This window comes from Cheilinus undulatus, linkage group 15, assembly GCF_018320785.1.
Source record: "Cheilinus undulatus linkage group 15, ASM1832078v1, whole genome shotgun sequence".
NCBI lineage: Eukaryota > Metazoa > Chordata > Actinopteri > Labriformes > Labridae > Cheilinus > Cheilinus undulatus.
Window position 1 is genome coordinate 15,068,660 of NC_054879.1, and position 25,185 is coordinate 15,093,844.

General features: G+C 39.2%; 1 protein-coding gene across 32 annotated transcripts in view; it reads left to right on the forward strand.

Annotated features, from left to right (window-relative positions):
* Positions 1 to 25,185, forward strand: part of clasp1a (cytoplasmic linker associated protein 1a) — a 133,104-nt gene that overhangs the window by 73,103 nt on the left and 34,816 nt on the right. For 16 of the 32 annotated variants that reach the window (XM_041806946.1, XM_041806953.1, XM_041806959.1 and 13 more), the window contains 15 exons: positions 7,794 to 7,931; positions 8,056 to 8,129; positions 10,234 to 10,326; positions 10,443 to 10,588; positions 11,433 to 11,568; positions 11,663 to 11,733; positions 14,154 to 14,213; positions 14,694 to 14,771; positions 16,752 to 16,919; positions 17,973 to 18,019; positions 19,388 to 19,558; positions 20,649 to 20,672; positions 22,050 to 22,157; positions 22,579 to 22,605; positions 24,273 to 24,437. In XM_041806946.1, the coding sequence (XP_041662880.1) occupies positions 7,794 to 7,931; positions 8,056 to 8,129; positions 10,234 to 10,326; positions 10,443 to 10,588; positions 11,433 to 11,568; positions 11,663 to 11,733; positions 14,154 to 14,213; positions 14,694 to 14,771; positions 16,752 to 16,919; positions 17,973 to 18,019; positions 19,388 to 19,558; positions 20,649 to 20,672; positions 22,050 to 22,157; positions 22,579 to 22,605; positions 24,273 to 24,437 (1,506 nt within the window). The remainder of the gene's footprint in view (positions 1 to 7,793; positions 7,932 to 8,055; positions 8,130 to 10,233; positions 10,327 to 10,442; positions 10,589 to 11,432; positions 11,569 to 11,662; positions 11,734 to 14,153; positions 14,214 to 14,693; positions 14,772 to 16,751; positions 16,920 to 17,972; positions 18,020 to 19,387; positions 19,559 to 20,648; positions 20,673 to 22,049; positions 22,158 to 22,578; positions 22,606 to 24,272; positions 24,438 to 25,185) is intronic. The other 16 variants (XM_041806948.1, XM_041806960.1, XM_041806975.1 and 13 more) reach the window with 3 other exon arrangements.

Consider the following 25,185-nt stretch of genomic DNA (forward strand, 5'->3'; position numbering starts at 1 on the left):
TCAGATCTTATGGTTTAACACTCTCATTATGGCAACATTTTCTTTTGTATTTGACCATGAAACCAATCAAAGTTTGTCCAACAATTATAAAATGAACACATGGGATACTGCTGCTGTTCTGGTCCAAGACATCGTCTGCCTCTTGGAATGGGGTGGATAAGGAAAAGTGAGTTTTTTCCCATTTATAAACAAAGAAAAGAACAAGCAAAAACTTCTAATGATTAAGAAATAGATAAAACCAAGTTCATTTTCTTATCATATTACATCTAACAAAATAAACAGAAAAGGAGCAGGCTCCTTGTGTGTCAGATGCCACTGCAAAACACAAGTAATAGATGATAAATAGCAGATGGCAATCTGATGTTGATTACAAAAAATAAAACGCTAGCTGATGTGTTTTTTTATGCATGCTGAGTGGTGCAGATGACCCAAAATGTGGCTCATTCTACCACAACATTTCATACTAGTTAGTCCTGGGTTGAACTGGGCAACAAAGGGAATGATGGAGCAAGTTCAATGCTGCTATCTTCAAATGCATTTTTTTTAACCCTTTAAAGTTACAAGGTGAATTAATCAATCATCAACTCTTTAGATATATGGCATGAAGCCAGGTAGTTGGAGGTTGATGACCATTTCTGCAGGTCATCCCTTCCAAAGTAAGAGCTTGTATTACTTAAACTTGCCCAGTGAAAGCAATCCATTTTGACACCGTAACACAAGTTTTGCAAGTTTATTAGAATACAATACAGGCATCTCTGGCCATTAATGCATCCTCTATAGATATTTTAAAGTGTCTATGAGAAGAAATGATTATTCATCTCAATATACTTCCTTGTCATGTGAATAAAATATGTCCATTTAATTTATTGCCAGAAATATTCTTTGCTTTTCCTGTGATTTTTAAGAACTTTAATCAATGCTTTAATTAGGAATATTGAATATCTGTCTTAGGTTTTGGCCACCTTTTTTTTCTGTGCGAAGATTCTAGCAGTTGTCAAACCCTGATCCACCTAGACCTCATTAACTTGGAATATTTTAAGGAATAAACTCTGTGGAAGCATCTCTTTATGATCTGTGGCTCTAAAGCAACCTTGACTTTGAGAATTTATATCAGTGGTGATGTCAGGAGGCCTATGTGATCCCTGCTACTGTCACCAGTCACATTACTGCTGCAGCCTGAAGCTGACAGTCCTGTGTACGTGTTTTTGAATTGCCATTGTATGTTGCACGCAGCTCTAATTGCTCTCCTGACACACTGATAAATCACCTCGACATTTGTGTAAACCTGATAAGAACAGCCCCTCTGACAGCTGTGATCAATACTTCCTAAGTGTGGCAGGGTGTTGGTCTTTCTGCTGAGGTGCTCAAGCTATTAAGGTTCATGTAGAGGAGCTAATCAGGCAGGCTGAGCTCATTCGTCTTTCTAAAGGACTGGATTATTGCATTTCTGGTGTAGTTTGCCTTAAAGGGGGTAGAAGACAGTTTGCAAAGTGGTCATGTCTTAGGACTTTTATTTTGTTGAAAAAGGCAAACATTTGGACTTCATTACACGACTTTATCTGCAAGGTTTGTGCAAAAAAGGGAGTCTAGCTGTTTAAACCTGAGCTGAAGTCCAAATATGTAATGGTTTTAACCCTTGGGCCCTCCTTTAAAAACATCACACTTTCCCTCTTAAAGCCTTTTAGGACATTGATTGGATATATGTAAAAAATGTTTAACATGGGAGAAACAACTTTTCTTTGGTCCTTAACTCCAGTCCTCATCATGTATAGCAAATGTGGATTAATTTTCATGATTTTAACCCTTTAAATGCCAGTTTATTTACATAATGCCACTTTTTAGCTGGCACACCTGCATAAACAACTAGACGCACATGACTACATTGTTTACACTCTGCTCTGCAGGGATTGGCTGCTTCTTGGTTCCAAAACATTTGTTTATGATACAGACATGGTTGCAAAGGTCATGTTAATGAAAGAGGATTTTTAATCACCTTTTATCTTTTCACTTCAAAGACATAAATCAAAGAAAATGCCCCGAGAACCGTTGACGATACATTCCACATCTCTCTTGTGCGTAAACACGCGCACCTGCACATAGACATGCACAGCACATGCACATAGACATGCACAGCACATGCACATAGACATGCACAGCACATGCACATAGACATGCACAGCACATGCACATACCTTGAATGCTCAATATCATAGGAATACAAAGGGCTATTTTCAAATGAATAATCCTGGTTTTTAATCCCCTAAATTGCTAAAAACCTGAAAATAGTGTTTTCCTGGTTTTCATCGATACATCTTTTTCAGTACTGATTTCAGTGTGTGTTTTAGCTGCACATACACACACACACACCCACACACACACACACACATACTAATTTCTCAGTACACATACTCACCAGACTCTGACATCCATAGAAAACACCCAAAGTAGCTTTAGTTGAAATTAATTATCCCACTGGCCCACAGTAACTGTTATATTCTATCAGCTCAAACAAGGTAGTTATCTCCCTCGATGCCTCTCTGCAAAGTGCAAAGATTGAAAAATGGCTACATTTGGCAGAAATTTTTCGTGTGTAATTATTTTTTACCTCTGAATGACTGGATTACAGTCATTCTGTATTGCAATGGCAGTAGAATGAAAATAAGTGGTTTTAATTGTAGTCAGTGTGTCCTAAAAGGGCTCCAAGAGGGAGATCGTGAGTTTTTTGACTACATGGTGGAAAATTCTGTCAAGACAGTGTGGATGCTGAAATTCCAAAAATTAATTAAGAAAGGAGCATCTTTGTCAAATATCACCTCAGCATGATAACTGCCAAAATGAGAGCAAAAAATACAATTAAAGGACCCAAAGGGCTCTAGGAAGGCCTGAGGGCTAAATGTTAGATAATGATAGAGAATTACTTCAACTGATATCTGCAACACTTTTCTCTCAAACTGATTGCAATGCCATGACTACTAAACAGTCTAATGGACCAAATATGTTAGCCACTGACAGGTTCAGGTTGTTTTTCAATGTGTGTGACAACATTACAACATGAAATCCAGACAGAGATTGACCTTTTTGTGGATAAGATCCTTTTTTAAAATCAGAAATAGGTCAACATTGGTTCATTTATGATCAGATATCTTGTTGTGGGGGGTAAACACTAAAGACAGCCAAGCATAGACACTAATAGGAATACTACATGGAGCGGAAATAGGTCAAGGCCTCTTTATCCTAAGAGCAATAGTTCACTTCATGACTATTACTAATCCTGTTGCTTTACTTGCTCTAATTTTGTAAATTTCACACCTTTAATCCTCACTTTTGTATAATCCAGTCAGTAAGAATTGTCATTTTGGTTTGATGTTCAAATCTTTTTTTTTTTTTTTTTTTTTTTTTTAAATACTGTTGATGTTGATGATACTGTCCTTGGTTGGTATTTACTTTTCTGTTGATTTTGTCCTTGTGTACTGTGTCTTTCTGTGTGCTTCTGCTGCCTAACAACTTTACCTTGTTTGAACATAAACAGTGGTTCAGTTGCTATTTTAAAGTCATCAGACTCCTTTGACAAAACTTTCATTTTTGCCTCAACAGTAAAGGAGTTGATGGTGTACTGCTGCATTGAAAGGTTTATTGTTATAGTGTTGATAGTCTGAATAAACCATTATAAATACCAAACTTTCACAGTGGCAGAAATAAACTGTTTAAGGGAGCAGCTCATGACTGCAAATGGAATTTTTAAGGGATGTTTAATATTACAATGGTGCATTTTAGATGTGATGAGGTAAATGTGCCTGTTCATGGAAATGACTCATGTTTGGTTGGCAGGTTTGTTGGTTACTTCATGGCTGCCTTATTGGTTTCTTTGTTCTTCAGCTAGCTCATCAATTCTTTGGTTCCTTGGCTGCTTCAGTGATTGACTCATTGGTTCCTTGGATTGTTCCTTGGTTGGCACTTTGTCCCTTGATCCATGTGTTCGTTTGTTGACGTATTGGTTGGTTCCTTGGTTCCTTACCTGGCTCATTTGTTCTTTGGTAGCGTCAGTGGTTGGCTAATAAGTTCCTTGGATTGTTCCTTGGTAGTTTTCTTAATTCTTTGTGACCTGGTTGAATCCTTGTTAATTGTTTCCCATTTTATTCCCTCTGGCTCCTTGTTGATTCCTTTGCTGTCTTGTTGGGTCATTGGTACCTTGTTTGGTTTCATAGCTCTTGGTTGGTTGGTTTGGCTCCTGGTTGGCTTGAGAGTCCCTTGGTTGGTTCCTTGGCACCCCAGTGCCTTAGTGGTATATTGGATGGTTCCTTGGTCGGCACATTATCCCTCGGTTCCTGTGTCTTGTTGGTTCTCGGCTCCTTGGTTTGTCCCTCTGTTCTTTGGATGGCTCATTGATTCTTTAGTACTTTTCTTGCCTCAGTGGTTTCCCTGTCATTTTCCTCTGGTTATTTGGTTGCCTTGTTGGTTGTTTTCATGGGTACCTTGTTTGGGTTTATGGCTTGGATGGTACCTTGTGCCCTGGTGTCTGTGACCCTTGGTTGGCTCTGGTGCCTTGGTTGGCTCCACTGTGCTTTGGTTGGCTCACTAGTTCCCTCCTTGGTGGGTTTGTTGCTTTGTTCTTTGATTGGCCTGTTGGTACCGTGGTTGGTTCCTGGATACCTTTCTAGTTCTTTACCTTAGTTGAGTCCTTGGTTTTTATGCCCCTTGGTAGACTCTTACTCTCTGGTTGAATTCTTTGGTTCCTTCCTTAGTTGAGTCCTTGGTGCCTCCGAGGTTCATTGGTGAGAACCCTGTTTTTTTGTTTTTTATGTCCCTTGGTTGGGTCCTCTGTTCATTGGTTGGCACACTGGTTTTGTCCTTGGTTGGTTTTTTGTCTTTTGGGGGGTTTTTTGGTCAGCTCATTGGTTCCTATTGGCTCTAGTGTTAAACTTGTCAACTAAACCTATGACTAAAAATGTTTGTGGAGAGCCTTTTTTCCATAAGAAAACTAGATTAAGACTTTGATCTTTGATGACTTAAACTAACAAAAAGTAAGTTTAGTTTACGTCAAGATGAGTAAAACTAGACTAGAATGTAATTTAGGTTTTGTTAGACATTCAGAATCCACGATATTTCTCCATTGTGAGTAAGTCTGTCTAAAGACAATGAATCTGTAGCTGTTCTGCCTCTCAGCTGTAGAAAGCAGGGACCCCAGATTTGGCAGGGTGCGTAGAACACACTACCATGATTTTTTTACCAGGTTCAGAGAAGAGAATAAATGCTTGGACTAAAAGTCAAGACTAAAACGTAAGGACTTATAATGGACTAAAACTAGGCCAAAATGTTTTTTAGTTTTCGTTTACAAACACTGGACTAAAACTTTAAGGGGTAGAAATGACTAAAATGTGACTAAAAATAAGAGGCATTTAACCTAAAGACTTAGACTGAGACTAAAAAATAAAAATAGCTATCAAAATGAACACTGGCTGGTTCCTTGGTCCCTTTGGGTTTCATTTGGTTAGTTCCTTGGTTGGTTTCTCGTCGCTTGGTTTTTATGTCCCTTGATTGTATCTTATTCCTTCATTGGTTCTTCTCTTCCTTTTTGGCTCACTGGTTTCTTGGTTGGTTCCTTGGTCCCTTTGGGGTTATTGGTTGGTACCTTGACCCTTGGTTTTTGCGTTCTTTTGTTGGCACACTGGTTCCTTTCTACGTTGGTTTCTTTGTTTGTTTGTTTTTTTTTGTCGGATGGCTCATTAGTTCCTTAGTTCCTTGCTTAGCTTACTGGTTCCTTTCTTAGTTGGTTCCTCGGTTCCTTGCCTATCTCACTGGTTCCTTCCTTGGTTTGTACTTTGGCTGGCTCGTTGGTTCTTTGTTTGGTTTCTCAGCAACTTGGTTTTTCCCTGCAGTGTTTGGTTGGTTCCTTGGTTTCAAAATGTTATCTATGATCCCTTAGGTCCTTGGTCCCTTGGTAGGTTCATTGCTTTCTTGGTTGGCTTCTTGGTTACTCCTTTTTTGGTTTCTGGGTTGGTTGATTAGTTGGTTTGTTTCTTGGTTCATCAGCTGGTTTCTGATTAGGTTCCTTGTTTTTGAAACTAGACTCAAGATAGTGGTGCAAGAGCTGTAGGTTACCAGAATGAAAATGGAGGACCAGATAAATGCAAAAAAAACAAACAAAAAAGAAACCTGCATTGGAAGAAAGATAATTGAAAATAAAAAGATCAACTGAGCAGTAAAAAACAGTCTAATAAAATATAACTCTTTAGTTGAGAGGGTCAAGTGTCTTTAAAGGTAACTTAGAAGAGTAGAAATGTAAGATTCTTGAAGCCTAGTGTTTTAATTGATGTGTCTTATTTGTTGAAATGCAGTAGAATATTCTGTTTTGCTGCCTGTGTAGTATGAATGTGTAGTCTCACAGCAACAGACCCCTCCCTTTTATCTCCACGAGTGTCTCTTCAGTCCAACAGCATCACCGCTGATGCTATTGTGAGACGCACACTCACCCATACATATCAACACACACAACTCCAGGAAGAAGGCTTTAGGGATGGTTAGTCTGGCACTTTGTCAGAGCTCAGCGTGCCACAGAGGCACATGCAGATCACGCACACACATACCCAAACGCACATAGACGTACATCCTGTCGACAGCGATGTGAAAAGGAGAGAGCGTGGTAGAGGGTGCAGCAGAGACATGCTGAGGAAGCTGGTGTGCAAGAAAATCTGCGCTCGTAAGAATGACGCCTTTTATCTCCCCTTTTCTCCCTCTACGTTTCCTTACATCTCGGTTTTTCTCACATCTCTTTTTTGGATGTTTTGTCTTTTTCATGTCGGCATCATTGATTGGATTTCTCTCGCTGTATGTCTAGACCTTGTCTGCTCTCAACCTGTTGCCTTTCTGTCATGTCTCTACTTCTGTTTTTGTCTTTTTCTGTCAGTCTATCGATGCAGTGTCATGTTTAAGGGAGCTGTATTTGTGGATGTCCCTCAGTATACTATTTTAAATAATATCATGTGGCTTTGGAGATGAAAACAGTGTTTGTATGCAGCTAAGAGGCGAGGCTTCATTCCTAAACAGTAGGTTTTTGTAAGTCATGCCAAGCCAGTCTTATTTATTTAGTTAGGGATTTTAAAGGAGAGATGTAGACTTCAAAATGAAAGAGTCACAAAAGGATTATTTTGACATACACTGGATAAATCATGCATGACAAAATAAGATGCTAACAAGAATACTTATATGAAATAAACTAAAAGGTAATGACAAGATAAGCTAAAGAAACAATACTAACATATATGTTTTCATCAGGAATAAAACCTATTTTGTTAGTGGGTTAAAAAATAAGAGTCAGTGGCCTATGAGCTACAAACATTCCCGTTATCATTCTGCCTCAGCTGAATGCAGCCACCCATCTCCGTCATTTCTGCCCCAGGCTAATCCCTCGTGTGAGTGGTCACATTGGGCAGGTGACGGAGAGTTCATACATCCATGCAGGGCTGCCAAACCAGATTAAAATCAGATAGATGGATGGATAAAGGCTGAATGGATACATATACACAACCTGACAGATTGACTGTGTTGCACTCTGCATTAGAGGTCATCAATGCAGGGATGACTCAGGGGCGTCTGTAGAGAAGAGACTGATGATGCTTTAACCTCTGAGGGGAGTGATGAGTCTCTGAATGATGACCGGATTATTGATCCTTATGGGAAATAGCTCTAACACAGTCATCAGAATAACTTTTTATTTTCACAAATTATCATGAATTTTGATGTTTTCATCAAAGGTAACATCATATGTTTTCTTTTTTCTTCCTCTGTTGTTGCAGATAAGAACTTCGAGGATGAAGACTCTGTGGATGGAGGCCGGTCCTCCTCCTCTTCTTCATCCAAGGCCCCCCCTACTGGCAGGAGGACTGTAATGAGCTCCGTCAGAAGACCCAGCTCGGCTACAGCTAAAGCTTCAGGTAACTAGAAGGCTCAGTCCATACCAGTACATCCAAAGGAAACATGTTTTTTCCAGCTGCACAGGTTTTTTTTTAAATAAAGGAACAATTCATGTTGAATCTTAGTAATCTTATTTTTCCACAGGTAAAGAAGCAGCTGCAGGTGCTGTTGATGAAGAGGATTTCATTAAAGCCTTTGAAGATGTCCCCTCAGTCCAGGTATGCAGAGCCAAATTTACTTGGTTGTGCAGACAGTTGGATAGAAATCTGACGCAACATAACAGCTCCAAGTATATTTATTTTATCCATAAGCTTCTAGTAATAAGGGCAACTTTGCAAATCTTCTGCACTGGAAACATCGTTCCCCTTTGGCTCAATTATCTCTAAAATAGAAAACCTCACACCACTTCCTCTTCATTAATAGCTTTGCCCTGTTAGTTTGTGGTATCCATTTCTGTTTTGAATTTTTCCCCGTTCATTTTGGTTAAAGTAAGGTTCTGCCAATGTGCAACTGAGTTGTTATTTTCTTATAGCTTTTCGGACCGCTTAATAAATGTCTGCTGGTTCTCAGACATCCAGGTCAGCGGTTACCAATCTTTTTTCCCAGGTGGCCCCACCCCAGGACCCCCCCCCCCCCCCGAGAAATTAAAAATGTTCAACCATAGAAAAAAACATTCCAGCTTGGTACCTAAATGGAAAAACATGACTAAATAAAGAGACAGGATAAAACAGCATGCTTAAAAATCAAAAATACAGAGAGACTTGCCTGCGTACTCTATTTTTCCAAAATACCTTAGAAATGTTGTAATTTCTTGAGGGATTCCTTTATTATCTTGGTAATACCAGTTTTGTTATGTGGGACAAAAGAGATAAATTAATAGAAATCTTGGAAAAAAAGACACATTTTACTTGTCATCACAGGAAAACAATTAAAATGTATGGATGTACAGTATGTTCTCTGCAGGCTTCCATACATCATGGAGTTTTTGACACAGTTTTTTTCCTCCTGGTACACATTGGCAACCCCATTGGAAACAACTTTGTGACCCAGTTTTGGGTCCCAACCCACCATTTGAGGATCTCTAGCTTGAAGTATCCGTTAAGTGTCCAATCATGACTTTGAAAAATATGTTTAAATCTAATTTTTACAACTTCAAAGCAGACATTGTCCTGACCCCCCAATATCTATATATAAACTATCCATTATTCCAACAGCATTGTAGGACCACTCAAAAAAAATTAGAATTAAATAGGAGCTCATAACCTTAGGAAAAAAAGGGACTTTCAACAGTAAAAAGTTCTAAATTTATGAGAAAAAATATGTGAACCAAACTTAGTATTTTTGACATTATGCAGTTGAAAAAAGAAGATTGCGTGGAAGAAAATCATGCCGGATTAAACATTTTTCCTTGCAAAGTCCTGAAGTTGAGGGTCTAATCAAATGAGACCTCTTACTGGGACTGATCAATGAGGAAATACTTGTGGTTTTAGCCCAAAGTCGTCACATTTTTATAATCATCTGGACCTACAAGAGACATCTGTAAACTGGGGTGATCCTGCCCCTGTTTTCAGTTCGGTTTCTCATATACTTTACACTGTTTTAAATTTTTGACTTAAAAAAAAATTAAATTTTTGAGTGTGATATGTAAAAATGTACGAGTTTTCCTATTAATATACAACTTAATAATCTTGAACATTGGGGTGGGGGGTTCCACCTTATTTTTTTCAAAATTTAACAGACACTCTTTATTTTCTTATCTTCCATGGTGGTCTTAGTACACTTACCATGATTTCCAAAAACTATCTGAACTTCTAATTTTATGTCAGAGCAGAGGGGCCCCCATGCCCCCTGAGACCATTGGTGCCTTAAGGGTGCCCCGACCCCAGGTTGAGAACCACTGATCTAGTTAATGGTAATTCAGTGCTTTATCCGAAGGCAACTGGACTGGATAGAAATTCTTTAGGATGTTTCATCTCTTCCTCAAAGGGCATTTTCAGTCTTAAACTTTGGTAGGAGAGGGGAAACTTCTCCCAATAATAAATTCCCTTAATAGAACATCTCTCATTCCATTGATCTCAGAGTTTTGTTCACTGACCTGCATCCACAGTACTAAGAATTTGTCTCTACACCAGTATGACAGTTGTTGGACCATTAATGCTTGTAGTTAAATCATAAACAAGTATGATTGACAATAACAGAGTTTATGCTGGAAACTATTGTGGAATTTGTTCTTTTCAGGGGTACAGTTTGAACACTATCTTGCACAGTGTGGACTCTAAAACTGATTCCAATTGTAAAAACGTCCCTCCTTTTTGTCTCCAGATCTACTCAAACAGAGAGTTAGAGGACCAGCTGACTAAGATCAGAGAAGTGCTGTCTGATGATAAACACGACTGGGAGCACCGAGTGGCTGCGGTAAGACCTGGCAAACAGATGCATACTCAAACAAAAACATACAGGATGTCTACAAATACAGTGATGAAAGTGTGATTTGTTAATTTTTTGTTTTGTTTTGTTTTATGTCTCTCCAGCTAAAGAAGGTCCGTTCTCTCATGCTGGCTGGAGCAGCAGAGTATGAGGGTTTCCCTCAGCAGCTGCGTCTCCTGGAGGCTCCCTTCAAACTGTCGGCTAAAGACCTGCGCTCACAGGTGGTCAGAGAAGCCTGCATCACGCTGGGGTAAGAGCCATAATAAAGGCAAAAAGTAGCCTTATTACAACCCCAAAACAACAGCAAAACATCAACAGTCTAATAATAGAGAATAATAGGAATTTTAACAACCAGCTGCAAGTGAAGAGTAAAGATTTTCAGCAGTATTGCACTAAGAATGAATGAAAATGTCATTTAACTCAGTTTAAAGCCATTCAGTTTTCATTCATGGATCAACATCAGCTCTGACTGGCAGTGGTGACATTAACTCTGCAGGAGAAACAGCTGGCTCAAATATTTTCTTTCCACATACTTAAGCTAATGAACATGAGCCCTGCTCATGTATGAAACGAGCAACATGTTTCCCACCCAAAAACATCCGTCATCCAAATCTTAATACCACCCTGATGAGGTGCAGCAGAGCAGGGATGCACTGAAAGAGCAGCAGGTTGATGAATAGGACCATGTGGAGACTGCAGTCATGTTCTATGTTAAGTACAAACTTTTCCCAGTAACAGATAACAAAACTTTTCTCCCATTTCACAATAGCTTTTTGTAAGTTTCCTATGTCAGATATTTCCTCTGCATTCTGTTGACTTTTGAGTTACATTTCTGTAAAACAGAAATTTGAAATAATCTGCTATCGCATACATTTACATTGTGATGCTCATTTATATCCTGAAAATCTATAAGCTCTTATGTAAAATGTTATTAAGGCTTAAGGCAGTCATCTTTAAATGATTATAGTGTTTGAATTCTATCAGAAATGTTTGTTTTTTTCAGAAAGCACAAAAACCCATCACCATGGATAAAACCATCTCTCTGCTGTCCACTTGTTTATTAGCACCATATCCCTCTTTTTCCTCTCTGTCAGACATTTATCGTCTCTGCTGGGAAACAAGTTTGACCATGGAGCGGAGAGCGTCATGCCCACACTGCTGAACCTCGTCCCTAACAGTGCCAAAGTCATGGCCACGTCTGGAACGGCCGCCATCCGCCTCATCCTCAGGGTAAAATGACCAGAGAAGGGATTTGATGAAGCAGCTCTAAAAGGACAAATAGTCAGAGATGTTTTAAGAGCTAACATTTTTTTTTGTCTCCTAGCACACACACTATCCACGTCTCATCCCCATCATCACCAGTAACTGCACCTCCAAATCAGTAGCAGTCAGACGGTAAGAGGACAATGCTTAGTTAAAATGAAACTGGGTAACTATACAAGTAGTCTTTCAAATGGTAATTGCAAGATGAATTTTGTGTATTTAAACCATTTCCGATACTGTATTAGAAATGCTGTTTTTAAAATCATTTGTAAAGATAATCCATACATATGATATTCAACAACACAGATTCAATTCATTATAGTTTAGTCAGGAACACTCTCGTCATACAGTTAACCATTTTATTGCAAAATGGATATACAGTTTTACTTGGCAGAGAAGGCTTTGCTCAAAAGATGCTCCCTGAATTAGTCAAGCAGCATGCTTTGACTTTCCAGGGAGCACATGACTAGAAACCCCATATGGATAGACAAATTTTTGACAATGCGTATTGAATACAAGAGAATTAGTTCAAAAGCAGTTAATATGTAGTAGCATGAACCTCAATATTAGGGTGCAACAAGCTTTATGCTATATAGGAGGAGGCTGGGGTGGAGGAGGTGAACATGGTCCATCAGCATTATGCAAGGAGGGATTAGTGAGAAGTATGTCATATTTAAATACACCACTGTGTTGAGAGAAAGAGCTGTGATTGGCTGTGGGAACTAGGCGGGGATAATTAGGATCGGCTGGCTGCCTGCTGATCAGGGCTGGGCATATGACTACTGTTTTCTGGATTAACTAACGCTAGGGGTTATTTATGTGCTGCTTTTAAACAAAGGTCACCTTTAGTGGTAGAGTACTAATGCCTCAAAATGATTCCCACAAGTTTTTGTTTTTTTTTATAAATAAAACAAAAGTAACAAGATTATTTTTATGGTTGCTGATTGGTCACATTTATTTCCCAACTTGTTTGCTCTACCTCACACACTACCACTACCTCACAATGAAAAGTGCATCTCAACCCAAGAACAAAAGCAAAAGATCTTGTGAAGATGCTGGCTGAAGCTGGTAAGAGTGTGTCATTATCAACAATCAAACGAGTCCTGTACTGACATGGGCTGAAAGGCCACTCTCCCAGGAAGAAGCCATTACTCCAAAAGAAACATAAAAAGCCAGATTACAGTTTGCAAATGCACACAGGGACAAAGACCTTAATTTTTGGAGACATGTTCTGTGGTCTGACGAAACTAAAATTGAACTTTTTGGCCATAATGACCATCGTTATATTTGGAGAAAAAGGGGGAAGCTTGCAAGCCTGAGAACACCATCCCAACTGTGAAACATGGGGGTGGCAGCATCATGTTGTGGGGTTGTTTTGCTGCAGGAGGGACTGGTGCAATTCACAAAATAGATGGCATCATGAGGAAAGAACATTATGTGGAAATACTGAAGCAACATCTCAAGACATCAGCCACGAAGTTAAAGCTTGGGCACAAATGGGTTTTCCAAATGGACAATGACCCTAAGCATACTGCCAAACTGGTTACAAAGTGGCTTAAGGATAACAAAGTCAATGTTTTTGAGTGGCCATCACAAAGCCCTGATCTCAATCCCATTGAAAATTTATGGGCAGAGCTGAAAAGGCATGTGCTAGCAAGGCGGCCCACAAACTTGGCTCAGTTACACCAGTTCTACCAGGAGGAATGGGCCAGAATTCCTGCAAACTATTGTGAGAAGCTCGTGGAAGCATATCCAAACCATTTGACCCAAGTCATACAGTTTAAAGGCAATGCTACCAAATACTAATGAAATGTAGGTAAACTTCTGACTCTCAAAAAAACAATAAAAAATTGTCTAAAAAAATGATCTCTCTCATTATTCTGGCATTTAGCAAATAGAAATAATTTTGGTAATCCTAATTGACCAAAAACAGGAAAAGTTGAATCTGATTTAATGTTAGACGGTGAGAAAAAAAAGTTTATGTGCCTTTTTATATAGTGTATGTAAACTTCTGGTTTCAACTGTATGTAACTGCGCTTCTGTGAATACTTGATGACCAGAAATAGAATAGTTATTTAACCTCAAAGCACACACGAGCTGCTTCTCTAACTTTGCCTAATTCTGCCTTCAGTTATTTTATGATACACTGTTACACAGTCTTACCTAATCATCTAAATAATTAGCACCAATTAAAATATTTGAGGCACTGATAGACAAGCAAGTCTTGAGGCAGTGAACCCAAAGTAATCATCAAAGGAGTACTGCAAAAATTCATTGTACAAATTTTGGTACGATTTGCCAAGCAGCTTCTGCGACTTTATTTTAAACAGAAAAACAAAGAAATAGCTCTTTCTGCTAAAAGATAATATTTTTTGATAAGAAATTGTGAGCTGTGTGGATCTTATCTTTCTTGTTTGTGTAAGTGCAAGACAATACAAATATTTTGAAAAAAAATGAATGAGGTAAAAGTTAAAGAACATCTTCAGTTCCTCTTTGAATATCATCTTTAATGGTGTTAATTACTTCACAAGTGTTTGTTTTTCCCCTTTCAGACGCTGTTATGAGTTCTTGGATCTCATGTTACAAGAGTGGCACACTAATACACTGGAAAGGTGAGTGGAACGTGTGTAGCAGAGTTTGGCTGAACGCTTTATACCCCAGTAAAACACTGAGAAAGTTTAGTGGCAGCATGTGTCAAAATAAGGTGAATAAAGTGGTATTTAACGTATGTGTATGGCATTTGAGTTTGCTAACATTTGAGTTAGTCAAGTGTTGGCTGGATGCACCGCTGATGAGGCCCTTAAAATTGATGAGTCCCGAGAGAGCTGTCAGCATCAATTTCCCCTCTGTCTCCGTTTCCATGGAAACAGCAGCTGAGACTTTATAAAAGTGTGCGATAAACCCTGTGGGTGGATACATTGCCTTTAGACCATGAGAGAAATCAAACTTAAAGAGAGGTTGAAGACAGAGGATGTTCTTTATTTTTTATTTTAATGTTTAAAGTGTAGGCTTACTGGAATCATCCATCTTTACTTTCTCTTTGATATTGGGTTAAATGTTTTTGTCCTCATGATGTTTCCATACTATCCCAGACATGTGGCTGTTTTGACTGAGACCATCAAGAAAGGCATCCATGATGCAGACTCTGAGGCACGATCCATCGCAAGAAAGTAAGTGTCAATATTTGATCTATAGCTCAAGGGCAGAACACTGTTAATTACTTTAACAGTGCAGAAGTGTTCCCTGAATTTTTTTTTTAAGTCAAGGCAGCATGCCTATACCGCCATAATCTATGACTTACACGTACATCTTAGCCCAAGTGAACATGCATCTATCCATCTTTAATATACTTTTATTTTCTCACTATTATGAGTTATTTTAGATTTTTTAATGAAGATTTTGCTTTTTTTAACTCATAATTTCAGGATTAAAATCACAATTTTTCTTGATTTAATGAATTAGAGAGGTAATTATTGTGATAGTAGTCATTGTGGTTTAATGTAGAAAAATGATTATGCAGCATAAAAAATATGTGTGCAAAAGAAAAATGAAAACAACACTTAATGATTTTGTTTACATATCTGAAAGGAGTTGGAAGATGTTCAAATTTAGCTAATCCTACCTCATCTGCATAAATTATCAATAATTGATTTTTAGCCTTCTTATAAAATCCTAACCTTGCATAGCAGATGGATACACCCGTTTCTGTGTTTCTCACTGGTGAATCCATCTTGCAAAGCTCTCGTCTGAACCGGTTAGAAAGTGACAGGACCAATCAGCGACAAGGGGCAGTACTGTCTGTCGCAGTGGAGTCGTGACGTAAGCAAGCAGCAACAAGAGACCGTTGCAATTATGGCAGATGACATTAGTGTGGATGCTGCTAAAGGAAGAACAAAGAACAGCACTGAGTTGTTTTCTTTTAAAAGTAGTGTAGTGTACAGTCGCAATGGTTCACGTTATGCAGTTCTAAATGGAGTTTAATCCTCGGTAGGGGCTCAGCTCGATAGCGGCTACGTGACGTTTGTAGTTGCTTTGATTGGCCCGTAAAGATGTGATAGACAGAACGTTCATCCAGTCACACTCCAAGTCTTTTTTTTCAAAGGCTCTGCCCTTTCCCAAATACTGTGTATGAGTGGTTTTCCAGATGAAAACAAATCCATCTGGCGTGCCAGGTTAATAAAATCCTATACAATAATTAATTCTCTTTGACTATAAGCTGCATATCCACTATGGGATTTTAAAGGGCCTTATGAAAGAATACAATGTGGCAGTTAAGGATGAGGTCTACTTATTTCTCAAATCTGATCTCTGAAAACAACAAAAATCCAAAAGTTTTGTTAAAATTCTTGATCTGTTTGTTGGTCCGTCCTCTAAAGGCAACCTGCAACCCTCCCCTGATTTCTGTTAGCATGGAATGAAATCTTCCACCTGCCTATTGAATGTGACCCCTACAAGGCTCCTGAAGGAGACTCTTCCTGCTATTGGCCCTTACATTTTATCCATTATAAATTCCCCTCTTTTATCTGGCTCTGTCCCTGTTTTATTTTGAAACTGCAATAGTTCAACCCTTCCCCAAAAAGCTCAACTTAGATCCTGCAACTCTGGAAAATTAACCTTAAAAATGACCTATTTCCAAACTCCCATTCATTACTCAGGTCTTGGAAAAGTTGTTTTCAGGCAGCTCCAGAGTTATCAATCTGACAACTATTTATTTGAGACATTTCAGTCTGGCATTGTAGTTTTCACAGCACAGAGACTGTCCTTCTTAGAGTCTATAATGACATTTTATTGGCTGAAGATAGCAGAAACTGCACCATCCTGGTTCTTCTTGATCTTAGTGCCACCTTTGATACCATAGAGTACCCCATACCCCAATACACTGAAAAGGAGAGGAGCTGAACTGGTAATTGGTACTGCAATGGGAGTAACAGATAGTTAACAGCTAACCACAGTTAGCTTGTTTACTCTTAAGTCACATTTGTTGTTGAAAGAATCTGTGTGTGTATTGTGCTGATTTGGTTATCTACTTGAAAAGTATGAGAACAAAATGGTAAAATCTGTCATTACTTATCATCTCATATGGGGTCTCTTTCATTTTCAAAATCAATTAAGATTTAAAAAATCCTCCTCTTCTTAATCCTCACCTCCAGGTGCTACTGGGGTTTCCATGGTCACTACAGTCGGGAAGCAGAGCACCTTTTCCAGGCGTTGGAGTCGACCTATCAGAAGGCCCTGCAGTCTCACCTTAAGAGCTCCGACAGCATCGTGTCTCTGCCACAGTCCGACCGCTCCTCCTCGTCTTCACAGGAGAGTCTGAAGTAAGAATGATGAAGCCCTTCTGATGTCTTTTTTTATCAAAGGGAAAGAGGGAGATACAGACAGAGAGGGAGTGTTGGAAATTAACCATCCACCACCCGCCAAAATGCATGTGTTTTTGAGCAGTAGGGGTTGAATTTGCTCCACTGTGGCATGTAAATAAAAGTAACCTAACAAAGTGATTTGTGAGTTACAGAGTTATATGTCATTATATTATGCAGACACTTGAAATAAAGGAGAAGAAGATATAGAAAAACAGAAAACAAGCAGAACATCAAAATAAAATAAGATAAATATATGGCTGTCCTGGCCATAAATTTACCCCATACTTATTTTCTTGGATATGGCTATAATGTCAGTAATAAAGGTAACAGTATGTGAAGAATTATCAGTAATAACCCCATTAGATAGAAGAGTAAACATTCTTATATTAGCCTCAGCAGCTGAAATGATGATGAAATGTAAATGACTGATATTGGTAATTATAGCAGTTGAAGTTAAGCAGACTTTTATTTAATTTTAAATTTGCATCACTCTTTACTCTTCCTTTTTTCATGTACTTCTACACTTCAAGCATGCAAGTATCTTCCTTTCAGTGTGTACACTTAGTGTTTATGGATTTCATGCAGACTTAAATTGATTGGAGAAAACCTCTAAGTCATCTCTCATATTGGATGTGATTGTAAAAACATTGGTGATTATAATCAGATGGGTATCAGACCTTTTAGAGCTCTTGCCCACACAGATACATGCAGCATCAAATACACACTCATGGATGGTTTGTCATCATTTGCCCAGTTTATGGATTCCCTGTAGCGCATGATGGTTAATGACCTCATACCCCATCCATCAGGAGCGCAGCTTTTGTGGTCATCAGTGTGTGGTGTGTTTTAAAAGGGGGTGAGCTCATTTTGCTTAAGACTTGTTTCTGGAAGTGAAAACTAAACTTTTACGGGGGGGGGGGGGGGGTGTCAATTAACATGATTGTTTCAAGTCTTACATACAGTAGAAGTACTTTTTTCAACATAAACATCTTATTTGTCTTACTTTTCCAGCCGGCCGTTGTCTCTGAAGAGCGTCATTGGAGGGAGCATACCAAGAAGTAAGGCAATTCCTCTTTTATTTATTTTCTTTCCACCACAGTGGAGTGAAAAGCACAGGAGCATCTCAGAAAAGTTGAACATCATGAAAAGGTTAGTTTTTCCTGTAATTCAATTAAAAACACTAATACAGTCTAGATTTATTACACACAAAAGTTAAACATGTTTCTTTTTATTCTAATCTTACAAAATAAAAAAATCCACACTCAAAATCTTTAAATATTGTGGAAAAGTTAGATTTCTTGTCAGTGTCTTGTCACCTGCATAGGTTTTCTGAGCCTTCATTCTCTCACTCTGGTTCAGTACACACAACCACAACCATGGGGAAGACTTGGCTATTATCCAGAAGACTATCATTGACATCCTCCACAAGGGGGTTAAACAAGTCATTGCTCAAAGGGCAGGCTGTTCTCAGAGGCTGTATCAAAGCATATCCATGGAAAGTTAACTGGAAGAGAAAAGTGTGGTAAGAAAAGAAGCGCAAGCAACAAGGATGAGCTCAGCCTTCAGAGGATTGTCAAACAAAACAGATTCAAGAGCTTAAGAGAGCTTCATATGAGGAGTGGACTGAGGCAGAATCCTTCAGTCCAGTGTTTTCGGTTTCTACAGTCAGTGATGGTTCGAGGTGCCATGTCATCTGCTGCTGTTGATCCACTGCTTTCAGCCGTCCTTCTCCAGTAGGACTTTGCACCTGCCCACAGTGAAGACAAAACTATCAGAAACTGGTTTGCTGGCCATGGTATTACTGTGTCTGATTGGCCAACCAACTGGTCTGACCTGAACCCCGTAGAGAATCTCTGGAGAAATGTCAAGAAGAAGATGGGAGACAACAGAATCAGTAGTACAGACAAGCAGAAGGCTGTTGTTAGAGCAAGCTGGGCTTCATAACACCCCATCAGTGCCACGGACCGATTGGCTCCATGTCACATTGCATTGATACGGTACTTCATGCAAAAGGAGCCCAGGCCAAGGACCGAGTGCATAAATAAGCAGAATTCCAAAAAGGGCAAAATTTATTATTATAAATTCTTTTTTTGGCTGGTTTTTGGTTGTATTCTAACATTTTGAGATGGTGACTTTTTGATTTGACGAATCATGTATCAAATAATCATATCAAATATTTTACTTTGTATTTGATGAATCTAGAATAAATGATTGTTTCCCTTTTTGAATTGAATTACAGGAAAATAATGAACTTTTTCATGATATTCTAATTTTCTGAGATGCACCTGTATGTGAATTAAGGCTGTAGTGTGTAATGTGAAATCTAGAAACATCCAGGGTAGAATTCATGTTAAAAATCCATTCATTTAGAATTCATTTAGACCAAGTTAGCTGCCTTTAGACTCATCATCTCTGCATTTCTCTAGGTAAACTTGTGAGCACCAGGGTGCCTAGCACACCAGGTTCCCTGCAACGCTCTCGCAGTGACATCGATGTTAATGCCGCCTCCAACGCCAAATCCCGTCTGTCCACTGTCCCTGCTTCCTCTCCATTCAGCTCTGCAGCTGCCCTCCCCCCGGGGTCCTATGCCTCTTTAGGTAAAACAACATCCAGCTACTTTCCTTTTTACTTCAACACACCACGTTATGGTCATTTTTCATTGCTAAAAACATTCTTTTTCATTTAGCACAACTTTACATGCTGATACATATCACATTCATGCTGGCATAGTGTTGGAACTAACATATAAACTCTACAGGATGGTCAGGGAAAAAGATAATAAATAATTCAGCCACACCTTCAATCTTGGCTTACTTAAAGGGAGATTTCTGTTTTTAAAACCTGAACCTTTTTGTACATTTTGTGGTCAAAATAACCATAATGCACAGGACTTTTTGGAATAGTTTCAGTAGATTTCTTCATCCAAGTGGCTGTGAAACAGGCTGTGATTCCATTAACATAACCCTTTAGATCAGTGGGTCTTGACTGGAGTTAGCCACAACCAACTCCTTGTTGACCAATCGTGGCCCAAATTTCTGTTTTTTTATTTTTTTTTAACCATACCCCAATGTTTTTAAAGAAAAATTGTGGAATTTTTGACTTGAAAATTAACAAAAGACATGACAAAACAAAGAGACTAAGACATTTCCTTCAAAATAAAGCATATTATAGACTTTTTGCCCCATAGTTTTCCAGGCATACACTACTTTGTGGCCCACTTTTGGGTCCCGACCCACTAGTTGAGAGCCAAGGCTTTGTAGCAGTGGTCTGACTGAAGGACTCTCCCTTCATGATGAAGTAGTACTAGTATTTTCTCCTGTAATCATTGGCTTTTGTGGAGCTGATTCCAGTTGTTAATGATGGCTGATGCTGTCATTAGACTGCTCTATCAGCAGTAACTTTCTAATCCCATAATGACATTTTGAAAATACAGTCTGATGAATTGACCGAGTACCAATGCCTGATGCCAGCCCTCTCAACTTTAATTTTCTGGGATCTTTATTTGCCATTAGGAAACCTTTCTCCCTTATTTCTTCTTGAGCCGCTCGTTAATGCCCATTACTAATGATGATGAAACCCCCCATGCTTACCCACTCACTCGTGTTCCTGCTTCGATTGCTACTAATGTCTGACTCTGCACCTCTCCTTCCACTTGCTGCTGCTCCACCTTTCTTTCATGCCCTAAAGATGGCACTCCTGGTAAAAGTGATGGTAAGATTTGTGAGTCTCTTTGTTTGCTTGAATATGTGTATTTGTGCAAACTGCACAAGAAAGATAAGCTGTGTGAGTGTGTTTTTGTTGAATGTCACACGCTACACATTAACATCCTTCGTCCCTCCATCTGTGCACTTTTTCTTCTCTTTTTCCTTCCAGTGGTCAATTATGTGGAACTCTGCATGGATTCATGTCTGCATGGATTTCTTGACTGTAATCCTAACAGTTGTATCCATCTTTCGGTTTCTAACAGCAAACAAATCTGACGTCACTGTTTCAAACTGATTCTGTGTCATACTGTCCTTTGGTTCTGTTTAGTTGGTACTAGGGCTGGGCGATATGGGTCAAAAATCATATCTCAGTATTTTTAAGCTCAATGGCAGTATTCAATATGAATCTTGATATATCTGTTATGTAAGAAAATCACAAAAACAGCCATTTTCAGTCAAATCCCCTTAAACCAGATGCAGGTGTGTAAGCTGATACATAAGAAGGTATAGGTAAGGAAATGGCCTACAGCTCCTTTTCCACGTCTCTTTGCCACTCTCTCATCCCTGTTTCCAACTTTATCCACTATCCTCTTCTCTGATAAAAAGTGATGCTTTATGGTAAATTCATACATTATGTTGACATGTATGGCCTAATGTATCAGCAGAAATGTTTAACTATTGATACTTTTAAATATTATCTGCTGATGCCAATATGATGCTGATAGTATTGTGCATCCCTAAAAATAATATCAAATTTTATGTTGTAGAACCAAAGAAACTTACGCCTATCACCCTCAGCATAAAAACGTTGCAAGACATGGAGCAGGGAAGGGCAGAGGACTGAAATCTCTGTGTGCAAGCTTTTACAAATCAGTTAAATTTGAGTGCCATGGAGTCAATCGTCGTATTCTCTCATATTTTCCTCACCCCTACTTGCCAGTCATTTTTATGATGGAGCGTGTTTAATTCAGCCATCCATACAGCTGTCACAGTCAGCAGACAGCAGAGTTACCTCCTCAGTTATGGCACGTGGAAACGCCCATGAATCAGCTATTGCATTGTTTGTTGATTGTGCATTTTTATCCAGATTTAGAATCTGTTGATTGAGACGAGTCAATTCCCAACCACATTAAATCTCAAGCTATGCATTAAACGGAATCCTGAGATTTATTTACAAGCACAAATGGACCCAGGTCTGTCTTTTTCCCTCCTGTGTGTTTATTTCAGGGGTTTCTCTCCCCTCATCCAGGTTGTCTTCGTTCTGTGTCTCCAGAGTTTTTCTTTTCCAGCGTCTCTGTCCAGGGTTAGGGTGAACCTCATAAAAGTAGTTAATTCTAATGGCTCTTTGTGTCATTATTCCCTTCACACTTTCTGCCCTCTCCAGGTCGAGTTCGTACCAGGAGACAAAGCTCAGGCAGCGTGGGTGGGGCCAGTTCTTCAATGGTGGACAGCAGGGGACGCAGCCGAGCCAAAGTTGTCTCACAGTCCCAGCGTATGTATAAACACTCCTCACGTGCCCTCATTAAACTAATCTGATTAAAGATCAAATCATTCATGCCAATCTCTCATTTTTCAGTATGATCTCTGCATCGGCTTTGAGATCATACGAGATGTTTTTTTGTTTCTTGTATGTGTGTGCAGTATTTCTCATGCGCCACATCTCCCTGAAAAACTCTGAAGTGTCGCACAAATCTTTTGTATTTGTGCAGGTGTGCCTACATGCATGCACAGTATGTGTTTGTGTTATTTTATGTATATTAAGTCTGTGTACATGTCTTTTTATTCTGGAGATCTGTCAGTGACCAGTACACTGCTACGGATGTCCAGAGTGCATGCTGGGTAAATTCAGTAACCCCTTCTGTCTCATTTTGACTGTTCTCCATCCTATCCTGCCTATTGCTTCCATCACCCAGGATCCAGATCAGCCAATCCCATCAGTGGTAAGGCCTCAGCTTCAACCAATCACAAGCAAGACGTCCCATCTTTGAGCACCACCTCCTGTAGCTCACAGAGCACGCTGCCCCATCCTCTAAGGCCATGTTTACATGACAGCAGGTTCATGTGAACAAAGTATCCATAGCGCTATAAACAGAGCTAACCTGACATGCCAGATAGACTGTTCCATATATCTACTGCATGGATTTATTTCACATGAATCTGGGAAAGCTCCTATAGAAAGCGTTTGGGGAGGGCAGGAGTTTTCCAAAAATTCTCAAACATGATTAGAGGAATGTTCCATCTGTCACAGTTGTAACGGGCCAATTAGACAGACAAGACAAAGTAAGGTTCTACACATGCCCTTCTCCTGGGCAGACAGGCTACCGCTGCCATAGTTGTGAATGTTGGAGCCTTTCGGTGAATGAATTTAGAGACGTGCACAAGCATATTTCCTGTCAAGGCAAGCATTCGATGTGGCTCTTTGTTCTTTTTTCAAAAGAAAATATGGTCCAGTTTCGATTAAACTGCCACTTTCCCGCAGCTACATCCGAACTAAAAGCTACCATGGCAGAAGCCGTTGGATACACCTGCAGACCCCACACGTACCGATCACAAACTTATACCATGGAAGACTGGGAGAAAAGCAGAAGCAGAGTGAAAACCTCTTGTCCATAATGAGAAGCTTCCAGTGTAGCTCTTTTCTCTCATTTAATAAAGAAATGTTGCTTACCACTTCACTAGCAGCCATTTTATACAACCACTCACAGTACAACTAACCCTATGTCCCTGTAACTCTCACAAATTCATGCTGAAGCAGGTCATTTTAGGAAGTATTTCAAGGTGATTGACATCAGACTTTGCTGTCGAAAAACAGAGCTTTTTTTATTTTGAGAAAAGTAAAGGCAAAAAGTGGTTCTGTTTCTAGTGGATCGTTGTCATTGTAAACATGACCTTAGTCCTTCTTTTTAGTAGTTTCACGGTGTACAGTAACAGCATGCTCCTTTCATCATTGTTAGTTTTGTATTTCATTTCCCTCCACAGTTTGAGAAGCTGTTTGTGAGTTTCTTTTAGGCATTTTGGTGTTGTTGTAGTTTCTTTGTCTTTTCACCACTTATGTTTTTATTCGTGATTGTGATTCTGTAAATTTCTCCTCACAGCACTTCTAGAATATGATTCCAGCCCAACTCACCTATATTTAGTATCTGTTTTTTGATTCAGATTCCTATTGTTGGGATGTTTAAGCTCTTCTAAATCTGGCCCTGCTTTTATATTTTTGGGTCTTAGTGACTTTATGTGTACACAAGGTTTTGGAGTTAATCTGGTAAAGCATTTCAGCAGGCAGCTTTAAACCAGGCTACTATGAAACTTATGATGTACCTTTACATTCACAACTAATTATAGTGTCTAAAATAGTTTTCATTCTTCTTTATGCGTAACCAAATCCATGAACTTCATGAAATTAGGCTTATACTTTATATCAAGATGGACAAAAATAAGAAATTGCATTATGTTATGATGCCTCTAAATCCCCACAGCAATGACTATTTGAGTTTTGACTCAGTATGAGCATGTTTTAATTTCTTATTTATGAACCCCACTCTCTTTATCCCTGAGTACTGACCGGCAAATCTTAAGGTTTCTGTGTTTGTCTTTCCTCTTCCTCCAACAGCTGGCAGTCGCTCCAGCTCCCCAGGAAAGCTGCTCGGCCACAGCAGCTACGGCCGGATCCCTCGGGCAACAGTGTCAGCCTCCAGCACACCAGCAGACAAACGCAGCAGGATCCCTCGCAGCCAAGGATGCAGCCGGGAGACCAGCCCCAGCCGAATGGGCCTAGGTAAGGACGGGGCTCTGGTGCACACTGTTCACTCAAGATCTCTACTTTGGTTACACACCATCCAGGCTTTACAGAATCACTACTTGTTATCATTTGATGACTCCAAGGTTACACTTCTCATTTACAACACTTTTGATGGATGCTTCTGTCTAACATTGATAGGTTTTACTGTATTTGATCTGTTCTTGATGTCTACATGATGCATTTTTTACTCAAAAGTGTGTTCTTTGACTTCATGAGCATAAATTTCTGCAGGTATGTGATGTAGGAAACTCGACATTTACAGGCATCATGCTGCTAACTAATAAAAGCCATCACTGTTTTGAGTGTTTTTTTCATGCTTTAGAATCTTCTGTGACATTATTTTAGTCATATTTTAAACTCCAAAGGTTGCAAAATTTAGACAATGCATGTTAAATTTATTCATCTATTCATTTGAGTATAAGTATTGACTTAATTGCTGTAAATTGCAGACAAATACTTGATAGAAGTAGAGATCTGCAGATCTTGGTCGATTTGAAAACTAAATGTTGTCACCTCTGTTATTCTGCACACAAATTGTTAGTTTGTCAAATGCATTGGCTCACAATGTCAGTCAAATACTATGTCCTGCCACTCACCAGTGATGAAGCCATAGACCGGCTTTTATTTGACTTTCTCTCGTCTGACTCTGCTGCTCTAAGCAGTGAACAAACAGCATCTCCTAGTGCTGCGTGGTTTTGCAGAATTTTTCTGATTCTTTAGATAT